The sequence below is a fragment of the Odocoileus virginianus genome, chromosome 23, assembly GCF_023699985.2.
Source record: "Odocoileus virginianus isolate 20LAN1187 ecotype Illinois chromosome 23, Ovbor_1.2, whole genome shotgun sequence".
NCBI classification, from domain to species: Eukaryota; Metazoa; Chordata; class Mammalia; order Artiodactyla; family Cervidae; genus Odocoileus; species Odocoileus virginianus.
The window spans coordinates 44,311,753-44,330,938 of NC_069696.1; the positions used below are offsets into that span (position 1 = coordinate 44,311,753).

Below are 19,186 nucleotides of genomic sequence, written 5' to 3' on the forward strand. Positions count from 1 at the left end.
ATGACTTGTATCTTGAATTCCTAGTTCTGGAAACCTACATCAGCTCATGAGAACTCCCTCCCTCACCTTTTCGGCATCATCATAGTAAGATAGATTAATTTACACCTCCATAAATGACAGAGAGATGAGGGGGTAGCATAGCCAGCCTGGGCACTAATAACATACCTAGGATCACCATATTAGGGGTTGCTTATTTGCATATAGCCAATCAGAGCAAAAGTGTGAACAGCAACACTCCAGTGAAACCAATCACATAAAAGGAGCTGGGAACCATGAGCTTTCAGTGCTGGGTGGCATCTGCTGACACTGCAGGGCCCACGCGTTATACCTCTACATGTCCCTCGCTCACTGGCCTAAGGAACCCTGGAAAGTCTTTTGCCAGAGGCTCTGGATCACGCTCTGATGAGAACTTTGGGACTGGATATAACCACAGTTATGGCGGAGACAATTACTGAGGCAAGAGAGAGAATACTCATTCCTACAGGTGAGCGATTCCTACAGGTACCTTCCTGAACATTAAGGCACTGATAAAGCCTTTTATCTCAAAGGAGTAGATGTGTTTGCATTAGGGCAAAGGTTAAGTCTAGACAGTTTAGGTAATTTTCTATTGGGAGACTTTTTAGTGTTAAATAATCCTCTTTGTGTGTGTAATCTGAAAGATGTCCTCAGATGGACTTTTATATATGGCAGAGCCAGTGCAATGAACAAAGCCCAGCTCTCTGTAGCCTGAAACCCGTGTAGCTCTGACAGGGTGCTTGTAAATAGGGACAATGTCAGGAACTCCTAGAATAACATGGATGGAGTTTGCAGGATCCACTGTCTCTGCAACTCTATTGTCTATAGGTTTCACTCAAGAGGCCAGGATCACAATCAAGGTTGGACTCTTTACAAATCCAGGAAAATACCCTTAGAGGACAAGCTCACCTCTCGCCAACACTGTCACATAGGACTTATTTGCAAAAGTGATGGCAAGTTCTCTCTCACCTGCACTGACACTTCTTAAGCTCATCTGGCTATGCTTGAAATTCAGTAATTAGAGTTTCATCCTTTCGGCTAAAGTCAAACAGGCAATCTGTGCTTTGTTAAGTACATTTCTTGGAGAGTGAACTGTTAAATTTACTAGTCACAAAAGTGATGTTCTCGTATTCCTGCCTCTCACTGGATGCCTCTGAGCAGCCGAGTATGATGTTTGATATACTTGTTTAATTGATGAGGAAACAGAGACCCAAACAGAAGCCAAAATCTAAACCCTTAGCTTGAATTTCAAATTTCTATGGGGGATGGGGGCCCTTGGGTCTCACATTGCTCATGTGAAGATCAGACACCATAATACAATAGCTGGGACTTCCCTGGCAGTCCAGTTGTTAAGACAGTGCTTCCATTGCAGGGGGCCTGGGTTCAATCCCTGATCAGGGGATGAAGATCACACATGCCATGCCATGAGGCCAAAAGTAAATTAAAGAAAATAAAGGAAGTGTTATCATTAGTTAAAAAAAAAATGCAATAGCACAGCTCTCATGGATGTCATCAGGAGGACCAAATGAAGCATGCTGCTCTTTTGCCTGTTAGTTCTTTTCTTAAAAAATATTTTTATTTATTCATTTCTGGCTGGGCTGGGTCTTTGTTATCGCTCAGGCTTTTGTCTAGTTGCAGTACGTGGATTTATTGCGGTGGCTTCTCTCATCGCAGCACACGGGCTCTAGGGCACTCAGGCTTCAGTAGTTGTGGCATGTGGGCTAAATAGTTGCAGTTCCCAGTTCTAGAGCACAAGATCAATAGTTGGGATGCATGGGCTGAGTTGCCCCTCAGCATGTGTCATCTTTGCGGATCAGGAATCAAACCAATGCCTCCTGCAGTGGCAGGCAGGTTCTTTATCACTGAGCCACCAGGGAAGCCCCTGCTTGTTCCCAGGAAGCCACAGGGAAGCCCCTGTGAACATCATTCACATTTAGCAGGTGGTTCTTGGTAGTTCTGATCTGAGGGGCAGAGGGTTACCAAGATGCATGAGGAGAAACAGCTGCTGCAACAGTAAAAAAAAATAGCATCTCCCTTTAATCAAGCCCTTGTTATGCACCAGACGCAAAACACAGTTCAATATGGTCATGCTGCTGATGAGAAAGACCATTGGTAACACATGAAAGCCAGGTGTGAGAACCAGAGTGAGAGTCTACTGGGTGAAAATACTCCAAGGGCATACGAACTTCCCTTAAAAGCCCTTCCAGCTTAATGAATGTGTGGAGGGTCTGGTCAGCACCCTTTTCAGAGAACATCGAGGTAGCTTGATGTTTGAAAGAGCAGGAGGTCAAGCTGAAGCCAGGCCGGGTCTTTGTCCTGCCCTTTTTGTGGCTCACTATACTCTAATCTCGGAGAAGGAAATGGCAACCCACTCCAGTGTTCTTGCCTGGAAAATCCCACGGACAGAGGAGCCTGGTAGGCTGCAGTCCATGGGGTCACGAAGAGTCGGACACGACTGAGCAACTTCACTTTCATGCATTGGAGAAGGAAATGCAACCCACTCCAGTGTTCTCGCCTGGAGAATCCCAGGGATGGTGGAGCCTGGTGGGCTGCCGTCTATGGGGTCACACAGAGTCGGACACGACTGAAGCGACTTAGCAGCAGCAGCAGCAGCATGCTCTAATCTGGAGACCGATAGCTCCATACATTCCATTTCTTTAGAAAAAGGATATCGAGACCCTGCAATGAACCACATAGAAAGTATTTCACAAGTGACTTTCACAAACATATCCCCTCTTTTTTCATTTTGACAAAGTCCCTGTGATGGAATATTATCTCCCATTTTATAGGTCATAAGTTTAGTGGCAGACCTGGTCCTCTAACTCCATTTTCTACTCTTTCCATCACATCACTTCTCCCTGGATTCCTCAAGTTCTTTGAGTCACTGTCCTAGGAGCTGGTCAATGTATTTTTCTCTGCCAGGCAATGTATATTTCAGGCTTTGCTGATCATCTGTTCTCTGTTGAAACTACTCAGTTCTGTTCTTATAGCTCAAAAGCAGCCATAGATGGACATGAATAAATGGGCATGGCTGTGCTCCAAGAAACCTTTATGTATAGCATTGAAATTTGAATTTCATATAATTTGCAGATATCATAAAGTGTTGTTCTTATTTGATTTTTCCAATCACGTAATAATGTGAAAATCAGTCTCAGCTTGTGTGGGGCACAAAAAAAGGTGGTGCGGGCCCCTGCTCTATCTTACTTGTAAAACTGGGGAGCGTGCATACCTCTCTCTTAGATTTTAAGGATTAAATTAGATCAGACAGGGAATACACTTTCACAGAGGACATCATCGCTCTTCTGTACCACTATCAGAGCATGGGCTTTCCTGGGCTTCCGTTCCCTGGTGGCTCAGACCGCCCACAATGCAAGAGACCTGGGTTCGATCCCTGGGTTGGGAAGATCCCTGGAGAGGGGCATGTCAACCCCTGGAGAATCCCCATGGATAGAGGAGCCTGGTGGGCTGCAGTCCATGGGGTCGCAAAGAGCTGGACACGACTGAGCGACTGAGCACAGAGAGTGAAGGGCTGGCCACTTGCAGGCCTGGTAGTCTGTAAATTCCTGCCAAATTCTTGAGAAAGAGCTTTGACTTCCTGTCTTTTCCTGGGCCTGAGGACATCCACGCCTCCTGGATCGCCCCTGAATCTCTCCACTCTGCTTCTATTTTAGCCAAGTTTTTTTTTTCCCCCTCTCAGTCCTGGTCATTAGTTAGTTTGTGCCTTGGTTCGCCCTGAAGTGAACTAGATTTCTTCCGCCTGTTTCATAGAGATTTTCGTGGGCAGAGACTTGGCCACTTGGTGGTGCTATGGGAAAATGTTTCTACTCATAATGCCACCTGGACGTTCCTCCCAGAGAACTTCAGGTTTCAGGGTAGGGACACCAGAATTGGCATTTCTTGGGGGGAGGTGGGGAAAGAGGTGTGGTTCATACCTGGGCATGTGTTTTCTGCTTTTGGCCACATTCTGTTAATTTGGGTATTCAGGGCTCCGGATTCTGAGGTTTCAGGAATCCCAAGTCAGATATATGCATTGGAGGGACCAGGGGAAGACATTGGTTCCCAGATCCCTGCCTCACCCCCACTTCTGTCTTGTTTAGGGAGGGAGTCAGTGCCTCCCCTCCCCAAACAAAACATGCAATTCTCTTTGGAGCCATTCAAATGGCCTTTATCTTTCACAAAAAGTGAGCTGACTTTTTGTGACTTTTATAGAAGTGCTGTTTGCGAGATGTGATGTTGCTTGGATACTAGCTGTGGTGGGGCCAAAATACCTGAGTTTGAGTCCCTGGCTCCCCATTTATGAGCTGTGAGAACTTAGATAAGGCACTCAGTCTCTTAACACATCAAGTAAAATGAGCGAAAAATCAAAATCTCTAATCTCAAGTAAAATATCATTATGAGAATGAAAAGAAGCCAGTTGTGTGAAGGCGTTTGGTAGACTCTCAAGCAAGCCCATGGGAGATACTAGAAACTTCCTGAGGGCAGAGGACTCTATTAGCTGACTCTTGATCCCCAGTCTTGCCACAAGGACTGCCTCTTATAGGCACTCAGGGAACATTTGTTGCATGAACGAATGAAACATGGGGATGCAGAGATTGCGAAGGGAAGGGGAGACTGGCAATGTGCTTGGTGAACTAAGGGTTTCAAAAGATGAGGCTGCAGGGGGAGCTGGGCATCGATCCTGGAGAGGAAGTTGGGGCCCTGCTGCAGGTGCTGAGCAGGCGGCTAACACATCCCTCGCCAGCTGGCTGCCTGGGCAGCCTGGCTCCAGCTGGGCCCAGTCGCCAGGCCACAGGCCATCTAAGGTCCAGGGGACCGCTCTCGAGCAGGTGGGCCAGGAACGTCTGCCGTCACAGGCAGGCTGGTGCCACGCCCGGAATGCCCTTCTTCTCCAGCCCGTGTTCGGTGCCTCAGTCCCTGGTGACCGTAAACATAACCGACGCAGGGCCTGCCACTGAGCTGCCCTGGGTCTTGGCAGGGCAGGACGGAGGGACCCGTATCCCAGGGTTAGAAATACAAATAAAAACAAAACAGGTAAATACAGGCAATGATGTAGGCTATCTAGATCCCAAGGCTGTTTTTCCCTGACCTAGGTTTTCTTTTGTTTGTTTGTTTGGGACAATTGTGATTGCTTTACAAGGTTGTTATACCTGATGGAATAAACTGAATAAAATTATTAATTAAACAGTCAGATAGCAGCTCCCTTTATGTCAATGCTTATCACATATAGGTACCATGCTAAACACTTCGTAGACATCTTATTTACTCCTATAGCATAAGTATTAACCCCATAGAATCACATTGTACAATACTATAAAGTATTACCATGATATCCATTTTATAGATGAGGGAACTGAGGTTTAATCTTTACCTATTTACTGGGTTCATAGAGGCAGCGGATGAAAGAACTGGAACTCAAATTATTTATCCATCCATTCATTCATTTCACAAAGAATTATTGAGCATTTATTATATACCAGATCCTGGGGATTTATGAGCAAGTAATATAGATAAAAATCTCTGCTTTGACCAGACAAACACAACAAATAAGTGAATTGTATAATATTATATGCTTCCCAGGTGGCACTAGGGTTAAAGGACTCACCTGCCAGTGCAGGAGAGGTAAGAGATGTGGGTTCGACCCCTGGGTGGGGAAGATCCCCTGGAGAGGGCACAGCAGTCCACCCAGTATTCTTGCCTGGAGAATCCCCATGAACAGAGGAGCCTGGTGGGCTGCAGTCCATAGGGTTGCAAAGAGTCAAACATGACTGAAGGGACTTAGCAGGCATGCATAATATTATACATTGGTAAATGCAATAGTGAAGAATAAAGGGGGTAAGGAGCACCACTGGTGGAGTCGGGGAAGAGAGGGTGGGCTGTAGGTTTCAGCAAGACGATCAGGAAAGACCCCACTGGCAAGGTGACATCTGAGCAAAGAGTTGAGCTGGATTGCTGAGTTGTGTGGAAGTGGGTCAGAGATAGAATTTTAACGCCTTTGAACTTTGCCCATTGGGCAACTTGAAAAATTTGAGTTCAAGGAAGATTTCTATGAATTCACCTTTTTCTTAAGTTCATTCTTTCTTTCTGGGGCTATGCATTTCCAGAGTCAGAAATAAGAAGGTAAACTAGAGAGAAAGTAAAGGTAGTCAAATTCATCCATCCATCCTTCCATCATCTTTCCAATGTTTGTAGGGCACCCATTATAAGTCTGATCTATACTTCTATTAGAATGAAGATAAGATCTAGCTCTGTACTGTTGGATACAGTAGCCATTAGCTAGATGTTGCTATTGAGTGCTTGAAATGTGGCTATGTGACTGGAAACTAAATTTTTAATTTCATGAAATTAATTAAAATTCAAAGCAGAAAACCTTGGAATAATGGAAAATATTTTTCTGTTAAATACAACTTAATTGTTTTGCTAGGATTACATTTCAGTTTAATCATTGGAAACGTAGCTCTGAATTGAAATTTACAGTAAGAGTAAATTATGCAAGGGATTTTTGACATCTTAGTACACAGAGAAGCATGTCAAATATCTCATCAATGAGTTTTTTAATATTACAGTCAAGATTACATCTTGATTGCACATTAAAATCATATTTTGAACAGACTAGGTTAAATAAAATATAGGATTAAGATTAATTTCTCAGTTTTTAAACTCAGTTTTAATGTGTCTGTTAGAAAAGTTTAAATGCTATACAGGGACTTCCCTGGTGGTCCAGTGTCTAAGACTCTGTGGTCCCAACGCAGGGGGCCCGGGTTTGATTCCTGCTCAGGGAACTAGATCCCACACGCTGCAACTAAGACCTGGAGAAGTCAAATAAGTAAAGAAAAATAAATACTAAAAAAAGAAAAAAGGATGAATTAGAAAAAATAAATGCTGTATGTGGCTCACATTGTATTTCTATTGGACGGTGCTGTTCTAGACCTGAATGCCCTGGAGCTTTCAGGAAACTGAGCAGAGCTGGGCACACAGTTGAGTGATTATACTACCGTGAAGCAAGTGCTATAACAGACCCAGGAACTGAGTGCTCTGGGGACAGGGCCTTCTGTTCTGGCCAGCGCAGGATCAGAGGCAGAGTGACATCTCAGGCTCAGTGTCCGAGGTGAGCTGGAGTTTGTCACCTGGAGGGCAGGAAAGGCGGTGTTCTAGGCACTGGGTTCAGCATTTATAAAGGTGGAGAGATATAAAACAGAGTGAGGTACCCCAGAAACAACGGGCACTCAGTGGGAGGAGGTGGTGTGGATACGAATCAGGAGAGGGCTTCTAGGGTCACAGCATCAGGGCAAGGGAAGCGGGCATTACTCAGCCAAAGAAAAAGGCATGGCTGGGTACCTGTGAGCCAGCAACCATAACAGATGCTTTCTTCTATAGTAGCTCACTGGCGGAGTCCACGCAATTGTGTTGAGTACCTACTGTGTGCTAGGCATCGTTCTACATGCTGAATATACAGAGGCAACAAGACAAAGTTCCTGCTCTCGAGGACATGCAGATAGTAACATCCAGGACAAGGAGGAAAGAGAAGAAACCAAAGTCAGAGAGGCTGAGTGACCTGGGTAAAATCACAGAGCTGTTGACAGGCAGGGCCAGGATTCTGACCTGGGTCTTTCTGATGCTAACGCCGATATTCTTATTACCTTGTCCAGCTGCCCTGTATGTGAGGTTAGAGAATTTGGACTTTGTCCTGAAAGCCAGGAGTTAGCAGAGGAGGGAGATACAGGGTCAGATAGACATGTGCTTTAGGAACGACTTATGGTGACCACGTGGAGGAAGGATGGCAGACAGGAGATCAACTAAAGAACTAAAGTCCTTGCTTTGTAGTTTTTGTAGGTGCCTCTCTTTAGCTATCATCAGAGATACCTCTCTAGATCCCTTCCCTCCCTCCTCAAGCCTACGTTCAGTACAGTGGTACAAAGAGACTTTCCAAACCAAGTCTGATTATGTCACTGCTCTAATCAGAATTGGCCAATGGCTTCCTGCCTGACTCAGAATAAAACCCAGAGCTCTCCCACCATTCCACAAAGCCCTATAGGATTGGTTCCTTTGGTTAACTCTCTGACTTCAACTCCTACTCCTCTCTTCCTATTTCACTCCACTCACAGTGGAATATTCTACTCTACTCACTGTTTCATCAACAGGCCAAGGATATTCCTGCCTTGTGGCGTTTGCATTTTCTAGACCCTATCCCCTGAGAAGGTCCTTCCCTGGATATCCATATTGTTCCTAGAGACCCACATGGTCTCTCCTCTCGCTTCCCTGGAGCCTCTGCTCAAATGTCACCTTATCAGAAAGTCTTTTTCTTACCATCCTCATCATTCTGTACCTCTTTACCTGGTTTTATTCTTCCTGCTAACCCCTACAGTTATAGGACATATAATACATTTATTTGTCCATCTGTAAACTGATAGACTGAGCACCAAAGAATTGACGCTATCAAACTGTGGTGCTGGAGAAGACTCTTGAGAGTCCCTTGGACAGCACGGAGATCACACCAGTCAATCCTACAGGAAATCAACCCTGAATATTCTTTGGAAGGACTGATGCTGAAGCTCCAATTCTTTGGCCACCTGATGCGAAGAGCAGACTCATGGGAAAAGACCCTGATGCTGGGAAAAACTGAAGGCAAGAGGAGAGGTGGATGACAGAGGATGAGATGGTTGGATGGCATCATTGACTCAATGGACATGAGTTTGAGGAAACTCAGGGAGATAGTGATGGACAGAGAAGCCTGGCGTGCTGCAGTTCATGGGGTTGCAAACGGCAGGACGTGACTTAGTGACTGAACAGCAGCAACAAAACTGAATGAAGGCAGGGACTTAGCTTTTGTTCACTTCTGTATCTGCAGTGCCGAGAGTCATGATGAGCCCATGGTAAGCACGTGGCCAACGTGACTGAGTGCACTCACCCATACAGGGAGTGTATGAGGAATACACTTATAAAGTGTAAGAAAGGAAAACTCTTTATTTTTATTTATTAATTATTTTTGCAGGGCTGCCTCTAGTATCTTTTTCCAAAAAAAGACTTATTTATGCATTTATGGCAGCACTGGGCCTTCACTGCTGCGCGTGGGCTGTCTCCAGTTGCAGCAAACAGGGGCCTTTGACTGCAGTGGCTTCTCTAGTTTCAGAGCATGGACTCCAAGGCATGGGGTCTTCAGTAGCTGCGGTGGGCTCAGTAGTTGTGGCGCATTGGCTCAGTTGCTCTTCATTGTGGGGGATCATCCTGGACCAGGGATCAAACCTGCAACCCCTGTGTTGACAGGTGGATTCTTAATCACTAGACCACCAGGGAAACCCTATCTCTAATATCTTGACTTTTTTTAACTTTTTTTTTATTTTACAGTGGAATATTGCAGAATAACAAAGTTGTGATAGTTTTGGGTGGACAGCAAAGAGGCTCAGCCATACATATATCTGTATCCATCACCCCCCTTGGTGGCTCAGCTGGCAAAGAATCAGTGGAAGACCTGGGTTCCATCCCTGGGCTGGTAAGATCCCCTGGAGAAGGGAAAGGCTACCCACTCCAGTATTCTGGCCTGGAGAATTCCATGGACTGTATAGTCCATGGGGTGACAAAGAGTTGGACACGACTGAGCAACTTTCACTTCACCCTCCCCCACAAATCCCAGACCAACCACATAACATCGTAAAGAATTCTTTGTAGATCTACTATGCAGTAGATCCTTATTTGTTATCCTTTTAAATATAGCAGTGTGTACATGTCAATCCCTAACTCCCTAACTATCCCCTCCTCCCCATTAAGAACTCGTTATATCTCTCGAACCTGCCCAGAAATCTCCATTCAACTTCCTTGAAACCCAAAGTCTCTTCCATTGTAGCCAATGAGAGTTATTCCCACGTGACCCCACTACCTCTCTGCCTGTGACACGTGTGCTCTCTCGACTTTCTGGCAGCCGCTCTTTTCAGGGTGGTATGGTATTGTTTGCTTCTGCTGGAGTCCTGCCAGCGCTTTCTCTGTTGATGGGGAATTTATCACATTTCAGTTTCTTTTCTCAGTAACAGAACCTTCTGATGAATCCCTGCTGTTGTGTTCCCACAGGAAGCTGCTATCTTATTTTTCAGTATAAAGTCTAGGACAGAGAAAACAAGGCAAATGGAGCTGCTGCCAATCGTCCACTTGCCCCATTCATTTCACACGTGCACGAAGCGGGGAGGAAAAGAAGGAACATGCTGGGGATGTCAAACTGAAATCTCCAAAAGGGGTCTAGAGTTGTCAGCCCTGAGGAGCATCCCGCCTGATAATAGGATTCCACAGAGAGGCCAAGGTACCTGGCCAAATGACCGGGGTATGGGCACGACAGGGGTTAGGAGCCCTGTCTCTTGTCCCATGGGTTGTCCCATTCTCCGGGGATGACCCAAAGTGATGCTATTCCCAACAGGACTCCTCTGGCCCCTCAATCAGCAAGCAGATGAGAAGAATGGAAAGTAGGATCTCAATCTGGGTTATTTCAGTTGAACGCTTGTAATAACCACTGATTCTATTGATAATTCTTTTTACTGGTGTCACGTCAGCCCCCTGAAATGGCTGTCCACTATATCCTTGTATACACAAAACTCCAGTGGGAAGGTGGCCAAAGATAGGAACAGCCAACATTTATTGGGTGCTATCTCGTGCCGTCTCATGTTGCTCTTAGTGCTTTTTATTTTCTGCATTAACGCAGTCAATCCTCAACAAACACCCTCTCTGCTAGGTATTATTTGTGTCCCCATTTTAAAGATGGGGAAATTGAGAAACAAAGAAGTTGCCCAAGATCACACAGTTTGAAAATGGTAGAGCCAGGACTTGAACTCAGCCAGTTCTGGTTCTGAAGCCTGTGTGCTTAACCACCATTCTTACTGTTTCTCTAGCCACTTAGCTGCAGAAGGAACATAGCATTCTGTTTTGATGTACAAGAAAATTTTAGTTTTTAAGCATATCTTCCACTTTTAAATACCCTGGGATCTCCCAAGAAGTTTGGTGGCTGGAGGTCAGTTGAAAGCTGTAAATGGTATTTATTACCCACAGACTGGGTGAGTAAGATGTTCAGCTTCCTGAAGATGAGACCAGGCCTGTCCCGTCACTGTGCGCTCTCAGCCCCAGATGTCTGGTATGTAGCGGGAGAAACAAGAAATACTGTTGAATGACTAAATTTGTTTCTTATTAAATCATTTTATGAATACTGAATACTATTCTTGTTTGGATCTTGGATACATGTAATACAGGGAAAATTAGAGGAAAAACTTCCAGTTCCAAATAATAAACTTTCTCCTTAAATAAGCAAGGGGACAGAGAACATAAAAGTGGCATTTTGGGTTCCAACTGTTGAGGTTGTTGTTATAATCTCCCATTGTGCTTTTTATATGTAAATATGGTGGTGTAGTGGTAAACAATCTGCTGGCAGCGCAGGAGATGAAGGAGAGGAGGGTTCCATCCCGGGGTTGGAAGATCCCCTGGAGGGGGAAAATGGCAACCCACTCCAGTACTCTTGCCGGGAAAATCCCTTGGACAGAGAAACCTGGTGAGCTATGGTCCATAGGGTCATAAAGAGTTGGACAGGACTGAGTGACTGAACACACACACAGTATAAACTGTATATATTTGTTAGCATAGTACTAGCTGCTGTAACAAAGAAACTCTGTAATCTCAGGGGCTTAACATAGTAGCAGCTTACTTCTCACTCATGTACCAGTCCAATGACCTGGCCAGAGGTTGGCTTTATTCCTAAGGTGATGCAGGGACACAGGCTTCTTTTATTTGGTGACCTCACCATCGTCTGGGGCTTTGGAGCCTTCTGCTTCCAGCTAGGCCAAGAGGGGAATGCACATCCATTTTTCAACACTCTGCTCTAGAAGTAACGCGCATCACTTCTGTTCATGTTCCGTTAGAGATAACCAGTCATATGGCCACACTGGGATGCAAGAGAGGTGGGGACATACATTCCCAGCAGAGCAGCTGTCTGTGAGCTCACCTGCTTGAGAAGCATGAATATTTGGTGGGCAATTAGAAATCTGGGCTTCCCAGGTGACTCAGTGGTAAAAAATCCACCTGCCAATGCAGGAGATACAGGTTCAATCCCTGGTCCGGGAAGATCCCCTGGAGAAGGGAATGCTGGCAACCCACTGCGGTATTCTTGCCTGGGAAATCCCAAGGACAGAGGAGCCTGGTGAGGTCACAAAGAGTCGGACATGACTTGTAACTGAACAACTAGAAGTCTGCCACTGTGAAGAATAAACACTTTCCTGGGTTGCTTTTTATTGTAAGGTGTCTACCAAACAACATATTTAAGTTAGAAATATTACAACCTTTGGTAACTTTCCAAAACCTCATCTAGAAAAATGTAAGACTTAAGTTAACCAAAGCATACGCATTCATGGATATGAGCTGGGATGTCAGGCAGCTTGGAACAGGGATCAGAGGAAAGCCTGATCACAGACAACTTAACCTTTTTGAGACTCAGTGTGAACAGCTAAGTGGGGGTCATTAATACCCATCTTGCAGTTTCATGATGATTAGAGGTAATACATATAAGTGAAAGTGAAAGTCGCTCAGTCGTATCCAACTCTTTGCGACTCCATGGACTATACAGTCCATGGAATTCTCCAGGCCAGAATACTGGAGTGGGTAGCCTTTCCCTTCTCCAGGGGATCTTCCCAACCCAGGGATCAAACCCAGGTCTCCCACATTGCGGGTGGATTTTTTACCAGCTGAGCCACAAGGGAAGCCCCCAATACATATAAAGGTCCTGGCAGACGGTAGATAGCAGATAAACCATAACTGGCTTTATGAGGTCTTCTAAACAGCTATTTCTTAATAGAAAAAAAATTACTTTTTAAAAAATTGCCTTGACAATGGAAAGTGTAATAAAGAACAAATAGTGGGCCTTATGAAAATATAAGTTGTAGGACTTATATTACGCTTCCAACTGCTAATGTGACAACATTGGTCCCATATCCATAATGAAGCCAGAAATCAGAGTCTAATCAGGCAGTGTGATTAACCTGCTTATAATTGCCTGAATTCTAGTAAGAGTCATAAGAAGGTGAAAAATGAGTACAATATTAATAGCCATGATTTACTGAGTATATTTCTTAATCCTCACACCAACCCCTGAGACGCACTGTTACCACCGCCAATACCACCTATGTTATTACCATCACCATTTTGCAGATGAGAGAACAGAAGGGTAGAGAGGGAAAGCAATTGTCCAAAATGCTCAATTATGAGTGGTGGAACAGGGATTTGAACCCAGGCAGTCTGACTCTAGAACTCAAGCTCTTAACCAAGGCGCCTGGGAGCTTGTTGGAGGAAATGCTTTATCTGTGTGAAAACACTTGAGCACAATGCACGATAACATTGTGCTAAAGTGTGGTTCAAATTATAAATGCTATAGGAATTCAGTCTGGAGAGGAACTCCCTGTTCTCGGGCATGACTGTGTGCCAGACATTGTACTGTTTCCATCCTTCCCAATTAAGGAGAGGTAGAACTGCATATGTGGAAGAACACACGCTTGGGAACTGGACAGGTAGGGTTTAATTCCTGGCGTGGCTATTTACAACCTGTGTAATCTCAGGCCAATTTCTTAACCTTTCTGATATGGTTTCCTCAACTGAAAACAGGGTTTACTGTCATAAAATAGGATCAGCACATGGTAGGTGTTATTTATTTGATACTGGTTAAGTCCTAGGCACTGGGGAGGATCACCATCAGCCAGAGTAAGTTAGGTTATGCTGCTGTAACAAACAACCGCTAAATCTCCCTGGTTTAACACATTTAATATTTGCTCACACTACTTTTACAATGCAGGTTACTTGGGCCAGTTCTGCCATCATTACAGAGGCCCAGGCTGGATGAGGGAGGCTCTAGCTCTGTACTTCATGGTGGTTGTGATTGCCAACATTGAATTTTCAGGATTGTCAAGACATGGGCATTTACCCATTGGTCCTACAAAGTTTCCACCTAAAAGCAATGCACATCACTGCTCTTATTCCACTGGTCTAAGTAACGTGGCCACATTCAATTTCAAGAGATGGGGTGGTGGATTCCTACCATGTCCATGGGCTCCCCTGGTAGCTCAGACAGTGAAGAATCTGCCTGCAATGTGGCAGACCTCGGTTCGACCCCTGGGTTGGGAAGACACCCTGGAGGAGGGATGGTAACCCACTCCAGTATTCTTGCTGGAGAATCTCATGCCCAGAGGGTCACAAAGAGTTGGACAGGACTGAATGACTAAGCACAGCACTCGTCCCTGGGAAGGGAAAGACCCAGGGTTAGCAGTTTTAATTACCGCTACAGACATGATCCGTTTACCTGTAAAACAGATCCGCTAATCTACACTTCAAGAAGAAACTGAAACTCTGAGAGGTTAAGTCATTTGACAAATGTCACACAACCTAGCCACTGGGAAGCCAGGCTCAACCGGCATGTTATTTATACTGACTTTCTAATCTACATATGCAAAGTCTACAGATTTTGTATAAAAGCAAAATAGTTGCCGGAGGCAGGCAGGGAGACCCTGCAAGTGTGGAGGACACATTTCGGTGACTGTGGTGTTACAGGCTATTACTCTGGCAGCGGGGAGGGGGCTTGCAGGGAGGACGTGCTGTTGCTGGATCCAGGGTAAGGTGATAAGGTATAGACAAGCCTGAAGACAGCAGGAATGCAGAAGGGATGAACCTGAGAGCTGCGGAGGAAGCGCGAGTCCGGCTCACCGGTGAAAAAATGAACCACCGCGCCATCTGTAGAACGCACCAGACATTCCTCACCGCTCACTCTTCCCATCCCAGTCTTGTATACCGCACTATTAAAAAAACTCCCGAAGCCCTCTTTCTCCTGCCTTCTTCCTTATTTTCCCTTGCTGCTTCTTAGAAGGTGGCAGCCTTGCCACAGTCGTAGCCCTTCCTGTCTGCCCCCCGCTTGTGGGAGTGGGGTGCTGGGTACCACCTCCAGGATCTGGCCATTTCAGTTAAAGGAGAAATAAAAACGCCCAAGGGGCCAAGAGGCCTGCCTGCCTGTCGCCTCTGGCTCAGCCGGTCTTAGGCCCTGCTCCATCCGAGGTCCTTGGTTTGCCCATCTCCAAACACAGCTTTAGCGGGCAGGGTGGGCGCCCAGCTGCATCCAGGTACCTCCAGCGACCCAATTCTCCTCCTCTCCCAGGCGGGAGTCCTGGACAGTGTCGGAGGGCCGCAGTGCGGCGACCGGCCGCAGGTTCAGCCTCGGAGCCTCCCTTCCTCCCCGCCTTCGCCTTTCTCCGGCGAGGGCGCGGGGCCGAGATCAACGCGCCCCTCTTGGGGTTTTCAGGGGCGCGCAGCTGCCCCGGCCCCGGCCCGGGGGAGCCGCCCTACGCCAGCCGGGATGGGGGTCTGCGAGGCCGGGGTGCGCCCCGCGGCGGGGGAGGGGGAGCCGTGACTCACCGCCTGTAACCCGACACCCGCGCGCCTCCCCTCCCCCAGCCTCTCCCCGTCTCCGGCCTGGCGGCCGCGGCGACACCTAAAAGAAAATGAAGGGGCGCCCGAGCCCGCGGCGCCCCCGGCCGGATCGCCAGCGGGCCCCGGGGGCCCCCGGCTCCGAGCGCTCTCGTCTGCCCGGCCCCGGGGCTCGGCGAGCCGCCGCCGTCGCCGCAGCCAGGGCGCGAGCCGGAAGGGAGGCCGGGCGGCTGGAGCCGGAGTCCGAGGCGGCGGCGGCGGCGGCGGGCCCGCGGTAGCGGCGGAGGCGGCGGCGGGCGAGCCGGTGGAGGGGTCGCCCGGGCTGGGACACCCCCCCCCCCCCCCCCCCCGTCTCTTTCCCAGCCGCGCGAGGACAAAGCCCCCTGGCCGCCGGCGCGGCCTAGCCGGCGCTGCACAAAGGGCGAGTCGCGACACGCTTCCATCCCCCTCCCAGTTCGGGGTGGCCCCGGGCCCGGGAGGCGGGCGGGAGGTGGGGGGAAGCCCGGGCCGCGCCGCCCCTCGCCCCCTCCCCGGAGGCCGGCCCGCGCGCCGCGCCCGCCCCCGCGCCCGCCCAGTCTGCGCGTCCTCCCGGGGAGGGGTCTGGGGGCGCGGCGCCGCACATAACACTCCCCCTCCTGCGCTCCGAGCCACCCCTCTCCCCTCCCTCCTGCGAGCACCGCCGCCTCCCCTGCCACCGCCGCCACCTCGCCCGACGCGCCGCAGCTCGCCGCGGCCGGTGGGCGGTGCGCGGATCGTGCGCGCCGGGGGCGCCAGATGTGCCGTCCCCGCCGCCGCCAGTGACCCAGCCGCAGCCCCGGCGGGAGCCGGCCGCCTTCCCGATGCTGCGGGGGCGACCGTGAGCGCGCCCCGCTTTCTCTCGGCGGGGACCCCGACACCGCGAGCGCCCTGCCCGGTCCTGCCCTCTCCGGCCCGGCTTGCCCCGCGTTCGGACATGGAGGGGGCCGCTGCGCCCGCGGCCGGCCCGGACTTGGGGCCGGGGGCGCCGGGCTCTCCGCCGGAGGCGGGGGCGATCGCGGCCCCCTCGGCGGCGGCCCCGGAACCCAGGAAGCCGCACGGTGTGAAGCGGCATCACCACAAACACAACTTGAAGCACCGCTATGAGCTGCAGGAGACCCTGGGGAAAGGCACCTACGGCAAAGTCAAGCGGGCCACCGAGAGGTTTTCGGGCCGAGTGGTGAGTTGGGGGGAAACCCGGGGGGCTCGGTCTAGGCGCGGCTGGGGACGCAGCGCGCACGCGGCGGGGTTTGGGGGCGCAGAGGGGGTCTCTGGCCCGAGAGGGGGCTTCTCCGGAGCCCCCAGATTCCTCATTCTCCCCCGCCCCAGCCCCCAGTGGCTCAGGCGTGTCTTTCTCCCGAAACACTTGTTACATCCTGTCTGCGCATATTTTGGGGGTTTTGATCCCAGCAGCAAAGTAGTGTTTATGATTTGCAAACACTTTGCACCATCGGGACCGTTGGGGTCTCCCTCGCGGGCACGCATTCATGCCCTGGAATGCCTTATTTCTGTAACTCCACACAGAGCCACATCCGCAGCTCGGGGCTGGTTCGCCTGGCCCCATATCCTATAGATGAATGAGACCCCCCCCTCCCCTGCATCCTCCCAGTCCCCGTCGCCGCGGTGCTGAGGTCGCTGCAAGGGAGGACAGACTCCTGCCAGTTTTTAAGAGAAAAGGTTAGGGGAATAGAAGTGAAGGTTCAACCCTCAGGCATGAGGGTGACAGTTTGCTGCTGGCTTCTGGGAGGACTGAAACGCCTAGGGCATGGATAGCCACACTGAGTTGCAGATTCAATTGCCTTTCAGGCCCCGGCTGCAAGACCGCTGTATTGTGTAAGGGGTCTGACCCAGCACCCCCACTCTTTGTGACAGCTGTAACCCTGCCAGGGTCCTAAGACCATTACTCAGCCCCAAGTAACATCTTGAGTGCTTTGGAGTCTTTGCATTGTCCCAACCTTGGCTTGTCATTTTCCTTTCTGCAGAACAGGCCCTTGCAATCCATGCTGCTTGTGGCTAGAGGATTGGGTTCAAAGTGACTGACTATTGCAGAAAGATTTTGTGTGGTGTGTGGCAGAAAATTAACATGGTTCTTTGATTTTCAGCGTTATCAGATGGATTTTAATCGATTTAGGGCCAAAGTCAGGAAGTAATTATGGAACTCCTTGTGTACACTTTTGGGGGGTGTTTGGGGGCCCAGGGTTGCTTATAAACTTAACAAATGATCACAGGGGAAAAGCAAAATGGGCTGCTGAATAAAGTAAGTGGTGGGTGATGTCAGTATTTTTCTTTTGCATCTGTTCAGTGACAGTTCTGTGGACAAAACATGGCACCAATCAGAAAGTTCAGCCAGCCCAGTTGTCAGATATTGGTTTATCTGGATAATTCCTTCATTCTAGGCTTCACTCTTTGGGTTGATACAGCTTTATCCTAGATCCTAAAAATTAAAGTCCATTATAGATTAACTGGAAATTTGAGAGATTGTACATAGTATTTAAAAAAGTTGTCTCCTATCATCAAAATCTATAGCAAGTAGTCGAGAAAGCAGGTGCCATTTTTGTAGATTGAAAATTTTCAAGAGGAGATGCAAAAATGTCCTTTGAGGAGCACACTCCAAGGTTCTGTGGAAGAAGAGGCTGAGAAACGTGCGCTTCATTCATGCTTTTTGTCTGAGGTGATATTCCCCAGGCTGGATGTTGAATAAGCAAAAACTAAGCCTAGCTCCTTGCTCATGTTGTCTTAATAGCTGTTGAAGAATCACGCTGGGAAGTTCGAAAGCGGAGTAATGAAAACCAGACGCGGTTGGAGCTGCAGGTTGAGGATGTGAGCTTGTGAGGGGCTGAGTGGTAAGGGTGTGTCTGGGATCTGTGAGGGGGCACTGATTCCGGAATGCTGAGTATCTTGCCGCCAACTGCCAGAGTGAAAGCTTGTCTGGCGGCAGACATCTTTCTGAGCTTCACTGGGGCCTCAGGTATTCCCTCTGATAGCTGTCTGATCCACGGACTAGGACAGAGCGAAACGGATTGATTGCATCAGTAGGCGCGAGCCTGCCTTTCTTTTGCGGTGGGTGTCTCTCCCTTTATTTGCAGAAACTCTGAACATTCCTTCGGGATTTAATAGAATGGCCACTAGGGGGCGCCCTGAGAACGGAGGAGGCCCGTTTCACCGCAGCAAGCTGCTGAGTCCTGCTGTATTGTCCAGCCCTCTGTTCAGTTTCCCATTGTGCTGCTCATTACAGCCCCATCTCTTGTTTTACTCAAAGATTATGCAAAGATTCTAAATCTGGTAGCAGATCCACATCCAGAAACTGGCAGTCCCCAGACTGCTTTCTACCTGATAGATAAGCTTCGGATATTAGCAAAATCATCTAAGTAGATGCATTAAGCAGATGAGAAAACTGAGATTGGGTGAAGGGAAGGCTTCCTTGACTTCAAGTCCGTCCCCCCACCCCCAACCCCGGTCCCCCCTCACGGAGCTCGCTGCTCACAGATGGTGTCAGAACTTAAGTGAGAAACAGAAATTGTCAGGTGGAAAATTCCCTATGCCTGACTGGACAGAAAATAAAACAAACATTAAAAAAAAAAAAACTGGTCAGCAAGTTGTTCTTGCCTGTACAGTGCTTGGTGACTCAGAATCTGTCAAGAGCAGCAAGAAATTTTCATCTGAAGTGTGACTTTGGAGTTTTCTGCTGGTTCCAAGGATACACTGAATATCCACTTGCTTTTGAGGTGCAGTT

At 48.5% G+C, this 19,186-nt stretch overlaps 1 protein-coding gene across 2 annotated transcripts in view; it reads left to right on the forward strand.

Annotated features, from left to right (window-relative positions):
• Positions 1-15,441: 15,441 nt before the first annotated feature.
• Positions 15,442-19,186, forward strand: part of NUAK1 (NUAK family kinase 1) — a 74,247-nt gene continuing 70,502 nt past the window's right edge. Inside the window, exon 1 of one of the 2 annotated variants that reach the window (XM_020883170.2) lies at positions 15,442-16,633. In XM_020883170.2, coding sequence (XP_020738829.2) covers positions 16,391-16,633 — 243 coding nt within the window. In that variant the 5' untranslated portion in view covers positions 15,442-16,390. The remainder of the gene's footprint in view (positions 16,634-19,186) is intronic. The other variant, XM_070454013.1, reaches the window with a different exon arrangement.